The following is a 20,148-nucleotide window of genomic DNA, read 5'->3' as shown; positions in this document are numbered from 1 at the left end:
CTTAGTTGAGATTAGTCTGTTTGTGTTCAGATTTAGATTTTCACTCTCTGGTCTTGGTGTGTTCTGGTTTGTGATGTTATGTGTTCCACGTTTATTCTTTAAAACATTTTTTTTTTGAGAGACAGATTCTGTAAGTTATTGCTGGAAATAAGTATTTGAACACCTGAGAAAATCAGTGTTATTATTGGTACAGAAGCCCTTGTTTATAATTACAGAGGTCATGAGTTCCCTGTAGATCTTTTCACGGAGCCTCTCCTTGGTTATCCTGGCTGTGTGCTTTGGTTCATTGTGATGTCGGAAGACCTACCCACACAACCGATCTTCATGGGTTTCAACATACAAATACATGAATTGCAAAATTGTACAATGTGATTTCGGAATGAAAAAAAATAAATATGGGAAGGCATCATGGATCTATTAAAATAATGCATTGCACATGAACCAGACATTGCTGATTCATGTGTAGAGTTGCTCCGATCAGGATATTTGGGCCGATCACGATAATCTGACATTTTTATCTGCCGATACCGATCATGGCCGAGATGATCACACTGACTTTGTGTCCATTTTTTCCTAATCATATAAATAATAAGTATATGTTTATATTAAATATACATAATTTCTTATTAAAAGGCTGTTGATCATATGAAATTCTACCAAATCTATCGACTTTATTAGATCAACAGTGTTTCCTTGGCAATTTTAGGCTTTTTTAACTGCTCATCAATTCACCTCGTGGGTTGAATACTTGTGGCGTTCACGTCCGCATCGTGCAGCGGTGTATCTGGCGCTGCTCGCAGCCAAACAAAGTGAATGTAGGAGCAGGCTTTCATCCTCTGAGCAGTTTGGACAGTTTGAGGGAGGAAAATGTGCAGAAAAGAGCAGTGAGGACTACAGTGTTTCAAACGTGACTTTGACAAAACCATGATGTGCTTTCACTTTCCATACGCAGCCATTTGGTAACTGCAGCTTCAAAAAGCACATTTTCTCAGCTAAATAAGACAGGACAACTTTCACAGGGCCATGGCTGTTGTATATCTACGACACGCATGAAATTATCGTTTTTGTTGAGTAAATCACCAGCTTGTTTGTACTTGAATTTCGGGCGTTCTGTGGATGCAGTGGGAAATCATTTGGCTCAGTCTGAGTCAGTCACTTGCTGATGGACGACACATTTGGCTCTGAACCTCTATTATGTTTTGCACTAAAAGAGCAGTTCCGTGTGTGTTTACAGAAACACTTGGCTACTCGGTGTTGTTGTCCGCTCCGGGAGCAGGCAAGGTTTGAACAGGGAGCTGACGGTGGATGCATCAGAACTTAAAGGACCCCATCAGAGCGCGGTTTAACCAAGAGGATTCCATAAGGAGCTTTAAGCGACACTACTGCAATAACTTACGGATCATCTACCTCAAGGCAAATGTGATGACGACTTAAAGCCTGAGCGGCCCATTTTGCAGATCACGATCATGTGATTTTTGCGTCATCGGCCGTGTGCGTGTGCGTGCGTGTGTGTGTGTATGTGTAAAGTGAAGCTGAGCACTACTGCTGTGCTTCTTAAGCAAAGGGAATTACAACAGTGACCTTCTTTGTGTTTTTGCTCTATATTTGATGTATGCTGATCATAATGTAAGAGTCACATGACACGGCAGTAAATACAAGCATCATCAACACTGGTGCAACTGAGGCCAATCAGATATCAAAACAAGGCAGATTTGGGAAAATGTGTGGCCCATCAGTTTAAAGGGGGTGTAAGAGATGTTGTGCCCGTCGGCTTTATTGACAGGAAAGTACAGTGTGAAATGGGGGTTGAGAAAGAAGCAAGGACATGCAGTAAATAGTCGGAGTCAGGAATAGAACTCACGACATGTGTGCTATGCCTTAACCACTCAACCACTGTGCAGCACAGATCTTACTTTTTCATGGATAAAGATGGGCAGCAGTTCTAAGAAATCCTTCATGTTCCTACTTCAACTGATATATTAACAGTGTTTTTCTTTTCTCTAAAGGAGTGTGGGTATCGACCACAGGCCAGCCCATTGGTGAGTCTTCTAATGACTTAATTGTACTGTTGGTTAAGCATGCATTGATGTTGGTGTCGATGTGCTGGCTTCAGTGTTGTGCGTTTATCTAGACGTGCTTGTGTCAGACCGATGTGCAGACAGTTAACGTGTTCTCACTGAGGCTGCTGATGCTGTGCTTCAGAGACAGATCACAGTCTTGAATGGATCCTGCTCTGCAATTGGTCAAGCTCTGCTTCATAACAGCACCTCCAGGTCAACCTGCAGCCCGGTTGTGCAGGGTCAGCCCGCTCGCAAACACAGTTAAATACATACAGCACTCTTATTTTGACTTTCAATATGGTCCTCCGCTTTTTCAATAAAATGACAATATGTTCCAACAAGTTTGATTCAATTAGCTTCTTGTTGACATGCATTTTTAGGCCAGGTTACAAAAGAATTTCTGCAGCACTCAAGGTTCCTAAGAGCACAATGGTCTCCATAATTCTTAAATGGAAGAAGTTTGGGACGACCAGCCGTCCAGCCAAACTGGGAGAAGAGCATAGTTCCTCCCAGGGCAGCGTAGCTTAAACTGTAGGTTTTTATTTCTGTTCCTGGCCTGACCATAAGCCATTTAAATTTCTTCAATGTCCTATTGGAACTATTATGTTTGTTTATACATTGTTATCTAAGTAATCACAGCTTATTATTATTATAGCACCGCTTGTATATTATTGTTAGTAGGTTACTATACATATATATATTCACACGCACACACACGCACGTGCGCGCACACACACACACACACACACACACACACAGCCCGCGGAATAAAGCGCTTATAAAAATTCACCATACCTAAAAACTCCTGCAGGGGACACGGAAAAGCTGAAATAGTTTCGGTTTTAGTAGGAAGTTCTTTTTGCTCTCCATTAGCTTCCCGTTTCTTTTAGAATTGATTTAAACATTTTACTTTTTGTTTTTAAAGCTCTAAATGGCCTGGCACCTCCTTATCTGGCCGAGCTACTGTCTGTCCCAAACCCAAGCAGGGCTTTAAGGTCAACGCATCAGCTTCTGCTGGACGTCCCCAGAGCCAGACCTAAACACTGGGGTGATCGAGCCTTCTCTGTCGTTGGCCCCAGACTCTGGAACAAACTGTCCCCGACATGCGCACATCACAGATTTTAACCTTTTTTAATCCAGGCTTAAAACATATTTATTCAGACTGGCTTTTACCACTCTGTAATGTAGTGACATTTTATTGTATTATTTTTAGTATAGTTTGTTTTTACTTAGTTTTATGTTTTGTATTGCCTTGATTATTTTTGTTTTAATTGTGAAGCACTTTGGTCTCTTTGAGTGTTGTAAAGGACTCTATAAATATAGGTTGATTGATACCTTACCCTTAACAGGATACACAATTCAAACAAGGATCAACGTCAGTTATAATGCAAGCTATTTAATGGAAACCGGAGTAACTGGAGGAAAGCTCTGCAGACCCTGTGCCACCTGTTTGTGTTTGACATGGAGGATGATTCTGTGTCATAAGCTTAAGTGTCCCCACTCTTGTTTTGTCAGGTGGCTACGCTCCTGCCCTGACAGCTGCTCGGACCCCCACACAGCCCCCTTCACCTTTCAATGCCTTCCTGGTGACCACTCCAGCGGCCGGCTTCCCACCTCAGGGCTATTCTCACCAGGGTTACGGCACAACGCCACACTTTGGTGAGTACTCTGGTCATTACTGTGCATATTTCAGAGGACATTACATTATCTACTAAATCTGTAGTCGTGTGAGAAGGGAGGGTCCACCATCTCATCCCTGAGTGACAGCTAGAACTATATTAGTATAAAATCATATAATCATAATCAACAACCATATAAATGGGTCAGAATTTGACCTGCTCTTGAAAATTCAGTTTTGTGTTCTGAATCTTTTTTTATTATTATACTTGCGGCAATTCAAACTGTTGAGTGTTCTGTTGAGATAAAAACTATTAAAGGATTTTTTGGCCTGGTAACTTTATTAAGCCCCTTTCACACATGCAACCTTACCTGGGAAGCAGCAACATGTGTAAATGAAGACATAACTGAATTCCCTGCATTTTTTATGTGGCAAGTTCCCTGGTAAATTGCCAGCACTAATGGAGGTGAAGGTACATTATGTGCCATGGCTGCAAAAGAGTCCTGCACAGAGTCCCGCGCCTCTGATGACGTCAGAACCAAGAAGATGAACAGTTTTTACTATGGTTGTGATGGTTAGCCGAAACAAGTTTTAACTTTTGAAATGAACTGCTTACCTTCGTAATATGATCCAAAAGACAATCTTCCAACAGAAACATCAGTGTAAGCTACAGTAGAGCAGCAATTCCTGGTAAGAAATTCTCATCAAGTTGTGTATTAATAAATTAAAAGTTCAAACTTGTGGACCTCCGGTCATGGTGACGCACCTGACAACACTGCTGCAAAACCTGGTTTTAAAATCATCGTTTGACCCACCTAATCCCAAAGAACAAGGACGAGAGATGAGTAAACAAGGAAGACACAATCCGGTAGCGCCACGGGACCAAAACAAACAAAGCTGATGGCCCACGGCTCCATTGGAAAACAGTCCGCATCACAAGCTAACGAGGCTATTGAGGCTAACGAGTCTAACATGGCCAACAAACCTGAGAGCCACACTGCCGCCCCGCTGGAGACGCAGAGTTCCACCAGTGCGGATGGAGACTCTCGCCACTTGTTTGCGTCGGAAGGGGGAGAGAATGTAATTGTGGCTCAAGCCGAGTCGAGTTGTTAGCTCCCATAGCTCCGGCAGCGTCAGAGGCAGTAACCACTGAATTGAAAGCTGATGGAATAACCGGAGCATTGATGAAGTTGAGCAGTGTGTTTCGGACAATATGGACGATCTGCAGACAGTAAGGTCCGAGATGGAGGCTCCAGGACAAAGGCAAGCGTGTCTTCTTTGCTCCAGATATTCCAAAGAGGTGCTTTGTTAAGATATGACTTCACTCCCTTTACGATCTTTTTTGATCAGGTTTTGGGTTCGATACCCATTACCAGCATGAACCCTTTTGTTTTATTTTTTACCTTTTCAGTTGCTCTGTGTTCCTATGGTTCTTGTGTATGTTTGTTGTTTTCGACCAGAGAGATTAAAAATATTCAAAAGTTGTCAACGGTGGGATCAATACAATCAACCCAATGGCATCGGAATTGTTTCAAGTAGCATCAAGTTGCACCCAATCAAACGAACAAACATTTTATATTTACAAGAGACACTTGAATGACACTGAACGTCTAAAACTTGTAAAATTCTGTTATAAAAAATCCTATTATCCATCATACAGAGGCAAACATAAGAGGGGAGTTGCTATATTGATCTAAAACCGAATAGTTTCTGAACAGAGTTTTGAACGTAAGGATACAGAGTGTACTGGTTAAGGGGAATATTGATTAATTAACCCTAACCCTAATTTGTGGTGGCGATTGGAATCTTCGCATTCAGCCTATATTAGACATAGACATTCTTTAGCTATTGAGCAACATCTCTCCCTTTCCTCGGATGTGCAGACGGACAGGGCCTACCTACAGGGACGCGTCACACCTACAGGGACGCGTCACACCTACAGGGACACGTCATACCTACAGGGACACCTACAGGGACACGTCATACCTACAGGGACGCGTCATACCTACAGGGACGCGTCATACCTACAGGGACGTGTCATACCTACAGGGACACGTCATACCTACAGGGACACCTACAGGGACATGTCATACCTACAGGGACGCGTCATACCTACAGGGACGCGTCATACCTACAGGGACGCGTCATACCTACAGGGACACGTCATACCTACATACTTTACATTCCCACCGTCTCCAAGCTAGGCATTGTGGAGTGGGCGGGGAACGCGCGCTCTCGCTGAGATTACGTTATTCCGGGTGGGTGGGGGAGGCAGATCGCTCTTGGCGAGGGTGGGGGCAAATCTCAAACTAAGCTGTCTGCATTTCCGGGTTTGTGAGCGGGGTCCAAGATATGGGTGATATTTTATAAGATGTTATGGGTGTTGCACAACACTTATTATTATTAAATATACCCTTAGGGTAGACTACGAAACGGCCAGTATACTCATTTTTCTAATCCGCATACAATCTATTCCAGAATAGACTCCTTTTTTTTTCTCAATAAAGATCTAAAATCACTATAGTCCTAAGTGACCATCCTAAAAATCTACATTTCTGTAGATTTGTAGAAAAGACAAAAGAACACACTGTGGAGGTTCAAAGCCAGTCTGCTTAACGACCCTTTGTTTAAGGACAAAATGTCCAACAACATTTGGACTTATCTGGGGGATGCTTCCAAAGCGGTCTTGGAAAGCGGCTACAGCCAAATACCTACGCGAGTGAGGCAAGTCCTCAGAAGCAGCTCAATGGTAAGAACAAGTCCCGGGCAATAAACAGCTACGCCCTGCCAGTGATCCGACCCTGCAGGAATAATCAGTTGGCCAAAGGAGGAGATACAGACCACAGATGTTAAGACACGAAAGCTCCTGACCATGGAGGGTTCCATCCCAAATCCAGCACCCTGAGACTGGACACTAGCCGTGAGGAAGGAGGCCTCAGGCCGAGGACTAGTGAGCGCCACTATCAGGACAAAACGTCCAAGATCCAGAAGTACATCAAGGACCCTACAGATGAAGTGCTCAGTGAATGTCTCAGACAATGGGTAACAGAGGATAATGAGGTGCTGGAGGGACCATCATGGGAGGACACGCCCCTACATGGGATGTACCACCGGAACATAACTGAAGTGGCTGATATCACGAAATCCTACCAATGGTTAGAAAGAGCCGGTCTGAAGGACAGAGGCCCTGATCATGGCAGCACAGGAGCAGGACCTGAACACCAGATCTACCACACCAGACAAGACCCAAGGTGTAGGCTGTACAAAGGGGGCCCTGAGACCATCCCACACATAACTGCAGGTGTAAGATGCTGCAGGGACAGAATACATGGAGCTCCATCACCAGGAGCTGGCATAGTGAACAGAAACATCTGTGCAGAGTACGGGCTGGAGACCCCAAGGACAAAGTGGGAAACACCTCCAAAGGTGGTGGAGAACGACCGAGCTAAGGTCCTCTGGGACTTCCAGATACAGACAGACATTATGGTGATGGAGAACCAACCGGACATAGTGGTGGTCTCAGGGGTCAGAGGAAAGCCGTGGTGGTGGACATCGCAGTGCATCATGGGATGGAAACATCCGGAAAAAGGAACATGAGAAACTAGAGAAATACCAAGGCCTCAGAGAGGAGCTGGAGAAGGTCTGGAGCGTGAAGGTATCGGTGGTGCCAGTAGTGACCGGGGCACTTGGGGCAGTGACCCCCAAACTGGAGGAATGACCCCCAAACTGGAGGAGGGGCTTGAGCAGATCCAGGAAAAACATCTCGGTCCAGAAAAGTGCAGTGCGAGGCCCTCAAGCTCCCTGGCCTCTGGTAGAGGACCCGAGCTTGAGCTTGAAGGCGGATAAATAGAGACCGCCCGCAGAGGGTGAGGAAGAGTTTTTATATATATTTATATGACAAATTAAATCAAAACTATAATTTTAATTTCAATACGTAAGTGAGATCATATGTAATATGATATATTACTATAGCTATATCATGTAAAGAATTCAACAATGATTAAATACACACCTAAAAAAAACAACACCTTTTTGTTTTATTGCAGCACAGTCTTTTTGGACAGGAGACTATCAGCACGGCAAATACCGACTCCTGCAGCACTTTAATGTTGCTGTAGGTCAGCTTCCCTGACCAGTTTCCTTCTCGTCTTTTCATATATTTTGGAGGGACGTCCTGTTCTTGGTAGTGTTCCATTGTATATCCAAAGCCTTGAAAATTATTTTGTAGTGGTTGAGCCACGCAGTAATATGTAAACTAGTATTAGCCATATGCTACCTACCTGAAACAAACAGCTCACCGCTCAGTCCGAAGTGATTTCTATAAGTACACTGGTCCCTTCTGAGGACAGTTATCCATTTCTGCTGCCAAACGGGCTCTTTCGAGATGTTAACCAAGAGGAATCCTTTGTTTTGAGACTTTTTGTTGGCACAGCCCACAGTGCAGCATGCGGCTTTTGTCCTCAAGATGGCCCCTGCAACAAATGTGTCACGTCACTTGAATAGAAATGCTTCTCCTGTTGCCACACAGCATTCATAAGTGTGTGTTTGTTTGTTCCAGCAGGTTACAGTTTTGCCACAGCACAGGCCGAGCAGTTTGCCACACAGGTCCCCCCTCCCCCCACCACTCCTGTTAGTGCTCCTCTCGGCTTCGCTCCAGCCACAACTCCAACTCAGGACCTCAGCAAGGCTTCAACTGGGCAGCCTGACTTCTCCTACAGTCAATATGGTGAGCACTGCACTGTGGATACACCAGACATTAGGCCCATGGTTTTCCATGCCCACAGCTTCTGCAGTCATCCCCACATGCACAGGCTGGTGCTTACTGTATAATATACAGTGTATATGCACCAAGACATTGCTGTGATGCTGCTTCAGTGCTCTGTGGACATTCTACATCGTTGTGTTAAATTAGAGCAGCCTTTGCAGGTTTTAATCTGTTTGTGATATTAGCTTTTCCTGGATTAACTCCATTCCACTGCAGCATGAGAGCTCTTCCTCAAAGCCTCTATATCTTTGTGAGCTCTAACCAGCCATTTCTCCTAATTGCAAACAATATTCCCACTCAACCTGAACAATATTTTTTACTTTTCAATTAGAACTAGTTTAAAACATTCTTTTCACCAAAAATGTTAACTCTTCATTTGTCAATTTTGTTTTAATTCAGCATCATTGTTTTTCATCAGAACAAGCTGGACCTCAGTTATCTGTTTTTCCAGAGAACTCTTTTTTTCCTCCAGATTTTTAAAAACGGAACACAGAGACACAATGAGAATATATAATATGTAGTCCAGCGTAATTGTCCCATTTGAAACCAAAGTTTTATCATATGTGCCCTTTTTCAAATTGAAGGAATAATAGAGGATTTTTGGCGACCTGAGTTTAATTTCCTCCTGGCGTGGACAGCCGAGTAGTTCTCCCATTCCCTGCGTGCTACTGCACACCTGCAGGCTCGTTCCCAGCAGCACATTTCCCTGGCTGCGCATGTGTGGTTGATATGCCGGTATGTGTTTAGCGAGTTCTTTCAGTGTACAGTACAAAAATGGCTGAGGGACGACAGAGAAAGACTGTGTTTGAGCTGGCTCCGAAGAGTCGAAAATCTGCAGAGACAAAAGATGCGATACGATCCGTTGCGCCAATAAACAAATGCACGTGTGGCAGGGGAGCTGTCGCGTGCTCACGCACAAGGTTTGATGACAGGCGTCCTCTTGAAAAGAACAGGAGGGTGAGTGTGCTCATGCGCATTTAAAAAAAATGGACAGTCGCTTAAGTTCTCAAATCGGCGGAAAATCCTCTATTATTCTTTTAAGTCTGAATGTAATTTGTTCCATGTATCCATCGCAGGAGTTTTGAGGCCCAAAATTCATACGGTAGTTCTGTAGTCAAGTGGGATGCAGTTTGCAGTTCTTTGTTACTCTCAGTCCAATTGAATGAGAAATGGGACAGTCCCAAAACGCATGATGATGGTGGTCCAATTTCTCTAGCAACCTGTATTTCCCTGTGAGTCGGGCGTTACTTTGACATGATGTTATTAAAACCACTGTGTGTTAAAGATGAGCGGGTTTTAAGGAGCAGTTTCAGACAAATTTAATTCAAAGCTTTCCTTCACGACCCGTCTTGCGTCAGATTGCAGCGAGGTTGGAGAAAGTTTTTACAGCAAAATCATTCTTAATGTCTTTTATAGAAGCGACTGATGAGAGTTCGCTTCACAATACTTATCTATTCCGCTAGGGCTGGGAATCACCTCACGATACGATACACGGCTCACGATACGATAATATCACGATATGGCAATACTGCGATTAAAGATATATTGTCTATAATAACTGGCGATATATCATATTTTTAAAGAAATACTTTTTTTGTTGTAAATTTATCTCAATTTATTTTTTGTTGAAACAATGATAACTAAACTTGTATCCCATTTGTTAAAAAGGTTCTATGAGAGACTGTCATGCTGGCCCTTTAAGGGGCGGAGCCTAGACCACCGGCGAGCGGAGCGAGGGAGAGATAGTTTGGTGCGTCGGAGTTTGCATCACAGTTTAAATTAGCAGTTGGTTTGCGTCCCCAGTGTAGCAGTGTGTGCGTTATGTAAGAACACACACCCACATCATGTGAGACGCCAGACCTGGATCTGTAATATAATAGATCATGGTCTCGCCTCTTTTGTTTTCCTCATCTGACGGCATTTCCGTGTCCGTGTACGACTTCTTCTTTCTTTCCCTAGCTAACTCTAAAGAAGTGTTTCAACAAAGCAACGGGGAATAAAGCATTTATAGCGGCTTTTTACAACGTTAAAAGATCGATACTTGACAAGAAAGCATCAAGAATCGATTGCGGAAGTATATATTGCGATAGATCGCCATATCGATAATTTGGCGCACCCCTATATTCCGCTCACAAAAGCAACAAAAGGAATGAACTGATATACCTGCTGCTGTATGTGTGCACTGCAACAGGCAGCTAGGCTCATGTAACACCAACACCATCGCTGCATTCAGTGAAGTTTCATAATCATAATCATAATCATAATGAGAATGAGAATGAGAGTCAGAAGCAGAAGCAGAAGCAGAAGCAGAAAGGTGTTTATTGTGTTTTGGTGATTTGGTGCAACGTAAAGCAATGAAATAAAACAGTAAAGAATGAAACACCATCCTGCTCCACAGCATGTCAGCTTTATATTCTACCTCAAATCAACTTAAAAATATGTGTTTCAACTCATACATTTAAAAAAACATAACTCACTATTTGCTATTTGAAAATATAATAATATTATAAATTTGTATATTTTTGGTGAAAAAACTAGGCCTATTATAATACTCTTTATATTATAATATAAAAGAGATGCCATGAAGTTCTTGAAACTGGACCGTGGTAAAAGTTTAACGATCCCTGTTCTACGTGTTTACATTGTTCATCTGTCAGAACCAACTTAGCTACCATATTACAATACACATGGTATTGTTTATTTATCAGTTCATATTGCAGTCTTTTCACATGTAAATGCCTCTGGAGTTCTTTAAAAAATATATATGTATTCACATATAATGTATATTCACATATTCACGTATACATACACACATACTAAGTCTCTTATGCTTATATAATAATCATAATAAGAAGAATAAGAATCCATCCATCCATCCATCTTCTGCCGCTTTATCCGGGGCCGGGTCGCGGGGGCAGCAGTCTGAGCAGGGACTCCCAGACTTCCTCCTCCCCAGACACTTCCTCTAACTCCTCCGGGGGGATCCCGAGGCGTTCCCAGGCCAGCCGAGAGACATAGTCTCTCCAGCGTGTCCTGGGTCTTCCCCGGGGCCTCTTCCCGGTGGGACATGCCTGAAACACCTCCCGAGGGAGGCGCCCAGGAGGCATCCGGAACAGATGCCCGAGCCACCTCAGCTGGCTCCTCTCGACGTGGAGGAGCAGCGGCTCTACTCCGAGCTCCCCCCGTGTGGCCGAGCTCCTCACCCTATCTCTAAGGGAGCGCCTAGCCACACGGCGGAGGAAACTCATTTTGACCGCTTGTATCCGCGATCTTGTTCTTTCGGTCACTACCCAAAGCTCATGACCATAGGTGAGGGTAGGAACGTAGACCGACCGGTAAACAGAGAGCTTTGCCTTTCGGCTCAGCTCCCTCTTCACCACAACGGTCCGATGCAGCGACTGCATCACTGCAGCCGCTGCACCGATCCGCCTGTCAATCTCACGCTCCATCCTTCCCTCACTCGTGAACAAGACCCCGAGATACTTGAACTCCTCCACTTGGGGCAAGGACACCCCACCCACCTGGAGAGGGCAAGCCACCTTTTTCCGGTCGAGAACCATGGCCTCGGATTTGGAGGTGCTGATTCTCATCCCAGCCGCTTCACACTCAGCTGCAAACCGTCCCAGTGTATGTTGCAGGTCCGGGTTTGATGGAGCCATCAGGACAACATTGTCTGCAAACAGCAGAGATGAGATCCTGTGGTCCCCAAACCGGACACCCTCCGACCCCCGACTGCGCCTAGAAATTCTGTCCATAAAAATTATGAACAGAACCGGTGACAAAGGGCAGCCCTGGCGGAGTCCAACATGCACTGGGAACAGGTCTGACTTACTGCCGGCAATGCGAACACAGCTCCTGCTCCGGTCATACAGGGACCGGACAGCCCTGAGCAAAGGGCCCCGGACCCCATACTCCCGGAGCACCCCCCAAAGGACACCCCGAGGGACACGGTCAAAAGCCTTCTCCAGATCCACAAACACATGTGGACCGGTTGGGCAAACTCCCATGAACCCTCGAGCACCCGATGGAGGGTATAGAGCTGGTCCAGTGTTCCACGACCGGGACGAAAACCACTCTGCTCCTCCTGAATCCGAGGTTCGACTATCGGTCGGATTCTCCTCTCCAGTACCTTGGAATAGACCTTACCTGGGAGGCTGAGGAGTGTGATCCCTCTGTAATTGGAACACACCCTCCGGTCCCCCTTCTTGAACAGAGGGACCACCACCCCGGTCTGCCAGTCCAGAGGCACGGTCCCCGAACGCCACGCGATGTTGCAGAGACGTGTCAACCAAGACAGTCCTACAACATCCAGATACTTTAGGTACTCAGGGCGGATCTCATCCACCCCCGGAGCCCTGCCACCGAGGAGTTTGCGAACAACCTCAGTGACTTCAGCTTGGGTGATGGATGAGCCAGCCTCCGAGTCCCCGGTCTCTACTTCCTCTTCGGAAGACGTGACTGAGGGATTAAGGAGATCCTCAAAGTATTCCTTCCACCGTCCGACGACATCCCCAGTCGAGGTCAGCAGGCCTCCACCCGCACCGTAAACGGTGTTGGTGAGACACTGCTTCGGGGGTTGCCGCCACGACAGGCACCGGAGACCTTGCGACCACAGCTCCGAGCAGCCGCATCAACAATGGAGGCGGAGAACATGGTCCACTCGGACTCAATGTCCCCAGCCTCCCCCGGGACATGGGAGAAGCTCTCCCGGAGGTACGAGTTGAATACCCTACTGACAGAGGGCTCCACTAGACGTTCCCAACAGACCCTCACAATGCGCTTGGGTCTGCCAAGTCTGTCCGGCTTCCTCCTCCGCCAGCGGATCCAACTCACCACCAGGTGGTGATCGGTTGACAACTCTGCCCCTCTCTTCACCCGAGTGTCCAAGACACGCGGCCGGAGGTCTGATGACACGACAACAAAGTCGATCATTGACCTCCGGCCTAGGGTGTCCTGGTGCCATGTGCACTGATGGACACCCTTGTGCTTGAACATGGTGTTCGTTATGGACAATCCGTGGCTAGCACAGAAGTCCAATAACTGAACACCACTCGGGTTCAGATCGGGGAAGCCGTTCTTCCCGATCACCCCTCTCCAGGTGTCACTGTCATTGGCCACATGGGCGTTGAAGTCCCCCAGTAGAACAACGGAGTCCCCGGTCGGTGCACTGTCCAGTACCCCTCCCGAGGACTCCAAGAAGGCCGGGTACTCTGCACTGCTGTTCGGCCCGTAGGCCGCCACAACAGTGAGAGACCTGTCCCCCACCCGAAGGCGGAGGGACAGGTCTCATTCACCGGGGTAAACTCCAACACGTGGCGGCTGAGCTGAGGGGCTATAAGCAAGCCCACACCAGCCCCGCCTCTCCCCGCGGGCAACACCAGAGAAGTGGAGCGTCCAGCCCCTCTCGAGGAGATGGGTTCCAGAGCCCAAACTGTGCGTGGAGGTGAGGCCGACTATATCTAGTCGGTATCGCTCAACCTCCCGCACAAGCTCAGGCTCTTTCCCCCCCAGCGAGGTGTAGAATAAGAATCATCTAATGTAGCGTAGCCCATTCACTAATTGTTGACAACAGCAGCGCGAAGCGCTGCATTCCTCCAAAAACCCTCCTGGCATCGTCCCGTACGCGAGAATCCATGTCGCAGGCATGGGCCATGCTTGTATCTGCTCAAATCAATGGAAGTCTATGGGGAGTGGGCGGGGCATCCCGACGGAATAGGGAGTGACGAGCGCGTAAGCGCTCGTAATGATGATTACACCCCATGGCGGCATCGGGAAGGCTTAGAGCTTTCAAACGATGTATAATTTGTTGTTATAGTGGAAACAGCTATATTGTTTTTGCTAAAAATATTATTATTTTTATTTTTATTATTTTTCTTGTTCTTCTGCTTTTTGAGCTCTAATTTGACCCCCTGAACATGCTCAAAAACTCACCAAACTTTGCCCAAAATTCAGAATCGGCGAAAAATTTGATTTTTTCAGGGCCATTTTTTTTTTCGTCAAAAAATGGCGCGACAGCGCCACCGACAAAAGTCAAAATACATTGCGCCTATGGGAGACGCCCCGAGGTCAACTTTGTCGTAAAGCTACGAAATTCGGGACACGCATTCCTCTCGTGAGGACAAAAAAAAAAAATCATTGTGACCACGCCCCCAGACTTACCCTATGGCCGCCATCTTCCTTTGAAAATGAAAACACGCTGTGTTAGCCATTTTGTTCACGTCAAACTTTGACGAACTCCTCCTAGGGCGTTTTGCCCACCGACTTCAAAATCGGCGTACGTCCTCTGGACAAGTGGGGCATCTAAAGTTATTCAATTTTTTGAGATACCTTTAACGGTCTGTGTGCGGCGCAGCCGCAAAGTTGGACAACTTATTTTGGAATATTGCAGATCTAAAAATTGCTCCCATTTGATCAAAACCAGTCCGATTAGGACCAAATTTGAATCAGTTGTTAAACTTTCTAGTTTGGACCAGTTTAGGCTGACAAAATTGAAATGGCCGCGATAGCGCCCCCTACAGAGTGACCTTTAAATTAACATTGAAGGTCAAAAATTAGTTTTACCAAAATTGTCTAAACTTTACCCAAAATTCTATTTTGCCGTCCCGATCACAAAAGCCAATCACAAAAATGCCTAAATTTTTACGGCGTAGTCGTAGCGATGACAGAAACCTCCCATGTTATCCCTATGGGAAAACCGCAAAATCTCTCAAATTACCACATTTTTATGTTTTACACCTCAACCTCAAAATCGGTGTACGTCCTCTAGACAAGTGGTGCATCTAAAGTTATCCAAATTTTAAGGATAACTTTTACGGTCTCTGTGCGACGGAGCCGCAAACGTTTCCCAGAATTCTGACTATTTGGCCTTCAGAGTGGCCTATAAACAATAGAGTTTTTCCAAATGACATGACATTTTGCACTAAATTCTAATTTGCCATCCTGATCATACAAGTATGAGAGCCAAAGTCATATTTTGTACGGCGTAACCGTAGCGTTGACAGAAACATCCCATGTTATCCTTATGGGAAAATCGTAGAATCGCTCAAATCACCACATTTTTACACTTCACACTTTAACAAACTCCTCCTAGGGCGATTGTCCGATCAAGCTCATATTTGGGGAAAATCATCTACACAAGCGGGCCATCAAAACTTATCCATATTTTGATTCTAAGTGCTACGGTCTCTGTGTGGCGGACCCGCAAATATATGTCAGAAATGGGAAAACAGCGAAATCTCCAAAATGACCACATTTTCACGCTTCACACTTTCACCAACTCCTCCTAGGCCGATTGCCCGATCAAGCTCATATTTGGGGAAATCATCTACACAAATGGGGCATCAAAAGTTATCCATATTTTGATTTTAAGTGCTACGGTCTCTGTGCCGTGGAGCTGCAAATATACTGTCACAAATGGGAAAAACGCCAAATCCTTGAAATGTTCACATTTATGCTTCACACTTTAATGAACTCCTCTGTGGGCAATAGCTCGATCAAGCTCATATTTGGGAAAAATAATCTACACAAGCGGAGCATCAAAAGTTATCCATATTTTTATTCCAAGTGTCACGGTCTCTGTGCGCTGGAGCTGCACATTTGACCGACATTTGTGTTAATTTGCACTGGTTAAGCACAGCATTGTACATGTCCAATGTGTCGCTGTCTTAGTTCTTAGACAATTGCGTTAGCGCCATCTCTGTAAAATGCAGAGAGCAGAGTCGGAAGGCCGGCGGCCCGCGAGGGCCGTTGGATGCCGCTTGCGGCTTTAATTCTTTCTTCTTTCTTCTTCTCAGGACCAACCCCCCTATTTTCCACCCAGTGAACATTGACGAAAAGTCACAAAAATGTTCACACCTCTAAAAATCGTGCCTCTCTACATTCTGGCTATTTCCCTTTTCTAAAATAAAAAAATTGGCGCGTCAGCGCCCCCAAATGTACCAAAAATGCATTGAGAGATGGGAAATGACCCAAAAAAAATCTGATCGTAGAATCATGAAATTTGGCGCCGAGGTAGATGGTGACAAGAGAAGTAAAAAATATTATTACGGCAACGCCGTCCGCCCAACCAAATGTCGGCCATATTGCTTCAAAAATGGCTAAACATGACTTCGGAGTTTTTCCAAACGTGGTACTTTTACGAACTCCTCCCAGGGCGTTGGCCCTAAAAAGCTGAAATTTGGTGAAAATGCTACTGAGGAGTGGGACATCAAAAGTTATCCAAATTACATTGATACCTGTCACGGTCTCTGTGCGGCGAAGCCGCAAACTGTAGCAAGAATTTCAGAAATCTCCCAAATTTTACATTTCTGCCGTTTGCGCAGATAAAGTCCGAATTGCGTCAAATTAGAATCAGTTGTTAAACTCTTTGCCCTAAACCTACTTGAAGTGAAATAAATTAATTTGGCATCACAGCGCCCCCTACAGATTTTATATGGTGGTTAAATGTTTAGTTTTGCGAAATTATATGAAATTTGACACACAACTCAATTTTAGCATGCCCATCAAAAAAGTCAATGAGACCCATGTCATAATTGTTATGGCGTTGCCGTAACGATGACCGAAACCTTCCATGTTATTCCAATGGGGAAATCGCCAGAACATGTTTACACTTTAGACTTTCACAAACTCCTCTTAGGGCGTCAGCCCTATTAACCTGAAATTTGGTGAGACTCATCTTCATGGGTGGACCATCAAAAGTTATCCACATTTTTATTCAAAGAGTCACGGTGTCTGTGCGGCAAAGCCGCACATTTTGCCAAGAATTCAAAATAAAATTGCTTTTTGATGGTAAAACAAAGGGGAGAAGATGTGACAGCGTCACAGATTCAGCAGTAGGCGTAATAAAAGGACAATTGGGGCGCGTTAGCGGCGGCGTGGCGGCGGCGTGGCGAGGGCCGATCATTGCCGCTTGCGGCTATATTTATTATTAGGCCCGAGCCCCAGCAGGGCGGAGGGCCTATTGCTCCCGCAACGCAGCCCGCATGTTTGGTACCCCGTCGCCCCTGGCAAGTACAGTGAACTAGCCCATGCCGAAGGCATGGATCATGCATACTTACTCCTGCTATGACAGAAATAGTCAACAATTAGTGAATGGGCGTAGCCCATTCACTAATTGTTGACAACAGCAGCGCGAAGCGCTGCATTCCTCCAAAAACCCTCCTGGCATCGTCCCGTACGCGAGAATCCATGCCGCAGGCATGGGCCATGCTTGTATCTGCTCAAATCAATGGAAGTCTATGGGGAGTGGGCGGGGCATCCCGACGGAATAGGGAGTGACGAGCGCGTAAGCGCTCGTAATGATGATTCCACCCCATGGCGGCATCGGGAAGGCTTAGAGCTTTCAAACGATGTATCATTTGTTGTTATAGTGGAAACGGCTATATTGTTTTTGCTAAAAATATTATTATTTTTATTTTTTTTATTGTTCTTCTTCTGCGCTTTGAGCTCTAATTTGACCCCCTGAACATGCTCAAAAACTCACCAAACTTTGCCCAAAATTCAGAATCGGCGAAAAATTAGATTTTTTCTGGGCCATTTTTTTTTTCGTCAAAAAATGGCGCGACAGCGCCACCGACAAAAGTCAAAATACATTGCGCCTATGGGAGACGCCCCGAGGTCAACTTTGTCGTAGAGCTACGAAATTCGGGACACGCATTCCTCTCGTGAGGACAAAAAAAATATATCATTGTGGCCACGCCCCCAGACTTACCCTATGCCCGCCATCTTCCTTTGAAAATGAAAACAAGCTGAGTTAGCCATTTTGTTCACGTCAAACTTTGACGAACTCCTCCTAGGGCGTTTTGCCCACCAACTTCAAAATCGGCGTACGTCCTCTGGACAACTGGGGCATCTAAAGTTATCCAAATTTTTGGTATACCTTTTACGCTCTGTGTGCGGCGCAGCCGCAAAGTTGGACCACTTATTGCTAATCTAAAAATTGCTCCCATTTGATCAAAACGAGTCCGATTAGGACCATATTTGAATCAGTTGTTAAACTTTCTAGTTTGGACCAGTTTATGATGACAAAATTGAAATGGGCGCGATAGCGCCCCCTACAGAGTGACCTTTAAATTAACATTGAAGGTCAAAAATTAGTTTTACCAAAATTTTCTAAACTTTACCCAAAATTCTATTTTGGCGTCCCGATCAAAAAAGCCAATCAGACAAATGCCTTAATTTTTACGGCGTAGTCGTAGCGATGACATAAACCTCCCATGTTATCCCTATGGGAAAACCGCTAAATCTCTCGAATATCCACATTTTTATGTTTTACACTTTAACGAAGTCCTCCTAGTGCGTTTTGCCCACCGACCTCAAAATCGGTGTACGTCCTCTAGATAAGTGGGGCATCTAAAGTTATCAAAATTTTAAGGATAGCTTTTACGGTCTCTGTGCGACGGAGCCGCAAACGTTTCCCAGAATTCTGACTATTTGGCCTTCAGAGTGGCCTATAAACAATAGAGTTTTTCCAAATGACATGATATTTTGAACAAAATTCTAATTTGCCATCCTGATCACAAAAGTATGAGAGCCAAAGTCATATTTTGTACGGCGTAACCGTAGCGATGACAGAAACATCCCATGTTATCCTTATGGGAAAATCATAGAATTGCTCAAATCACCACATTTTTACGCTTCACACTTTAACGAACTCCTCCTAGGGCGATTGTCCGATCAAGTTCATATTTGGAGAATATCATCTACACAAGCGGGGCATCAAAACTTATCCATATTTTGATTCTAAGTGCTACGGTCTCTGTGTGGCGGACCCGCAAATATATGTCAGAAATGGGAAAACAGCGAAATCTCTGAAATGTTCATATTTACGCTTCACACTTTAATGAACTCCTCTGTGGGCAATAGCTCGATCAAGCTCATATTTGGGGAAAATCATCTACACAAGCGGGGCATCAAAAGTTATCCATATTTTTATTCCAAGTGCTACGGTCTCTGTGCGGCGGCACAGCAAATTTGACTGACACTTGTGTTGATTTGCACTGGATTGGCCATGTCCAATGTGTCGCCGTCTGTCAAGTTCTTTTTTTATTCAACACACAATAAGGGCGCCATCTTTCTCAAGTCGAAAGCGCAGAGTCGGAAGGCCGGCGGCCCGCGAGGGCCGTTGGATGCCGCTTGCGGCTTTAATTAGGCCCGAGCCCCAGCAGGGCGGAGGGCCTATTGCTCCCGCAACGCTGCCGAAGGCAGCGTTGCAACTGTCTTACCAAACATGCGGGCGCAGCCCGCATGTTTGGTGCCCCGTCGCCCCTGGCAAGTACAGTGAACTAGCCCATGCCGAAGGCATGGATCATGCATACTTACTCCTGCTATGACAGAAATAGTCAACAATTAGTGAATGGGCGTAGCCCATTCACTAATTGTTGACAACAGCAGCGCGAAGCGCTGCATTCCTCCAAAAACCCTCCTGGCATCGTCCCGTACGCGAGAATCCATGCCGCAGGCATGGGCCATGCTTGTATCTGCTCAAATCAATGGAAGTCTATGGGGAGTGGGCGGGGCATCTCGACGGAATAGGGACTGACGAGCGCGTAAGCGCTCGTAATGATGATTCCACCCCATGGCGGCATCGGGAAGGCTTAGAGCTTTCAAACGATGTATAATTTGTTGTTATAGTGAAAACGGCTATATTGTTTTTGCTAAAAATATTATTATTATTATTATTATTATTATTTTTCTTGTTCTTCTTC

General features: G+C 45.4%; 1 protein-coding gene across 5 annotated transcripts in view; it reads left to right on the top strand.

The window, feature by feature from the left end:
- dazap1 (DAZ associated protein 1) overlaps positions 1–20,148 on the top strand; it is a 78,391-nt gene that overhangs the window by 32,129 nt on the left and 26,114 nt on the right. For 3 of the 5 annotated variants that reach the window (XM_072439487.1, XM_072439488.1, XM_072439483.1), the window contains exons 9-11: positions 2,007–2,039; positions 3,576–3,719; positions 8,237–8,404. In XM_072439487.1, the coding sequence (XP_072295588.1) occupies positions 2,007–2,039; positions 3,576–3,719; positions 8,237–8,404 (345 nt within the window). The remainder of the gene's footprint in view (positions 1–2,006; positions 2,040–3,575; positions 3,720–8,236; positions 8,405–20,148) is intronic. The other 2 variants (XM_072439489.1, XM_072439484.1) reach the window with 1 other exon arrangement.

The sequence above is a fragment of the Eucyclogobius newberryi genome, unplaced genomic scaffold (assembly GCF_026437365.1).
Source record: "Eucyclogobius newberryi isolate DKJ021-1_F unplaced genomic scaffold, fEucNew1.0.hap1 SCAF_9, whole genome shotgun sequence".
Taxonomy (NCBI): domain Eukaryota; kingdom Metazoa; phylum Chordata; class Actinopteri; order Gobiiformes; family Gobiidae; genus Eucyclogobius; species Eucyclogobius newberryi.
Note: the sequence above shows the minus strand (reverse complement) of the source record. Positions and strands in the feature narration are given on the sequence as shown.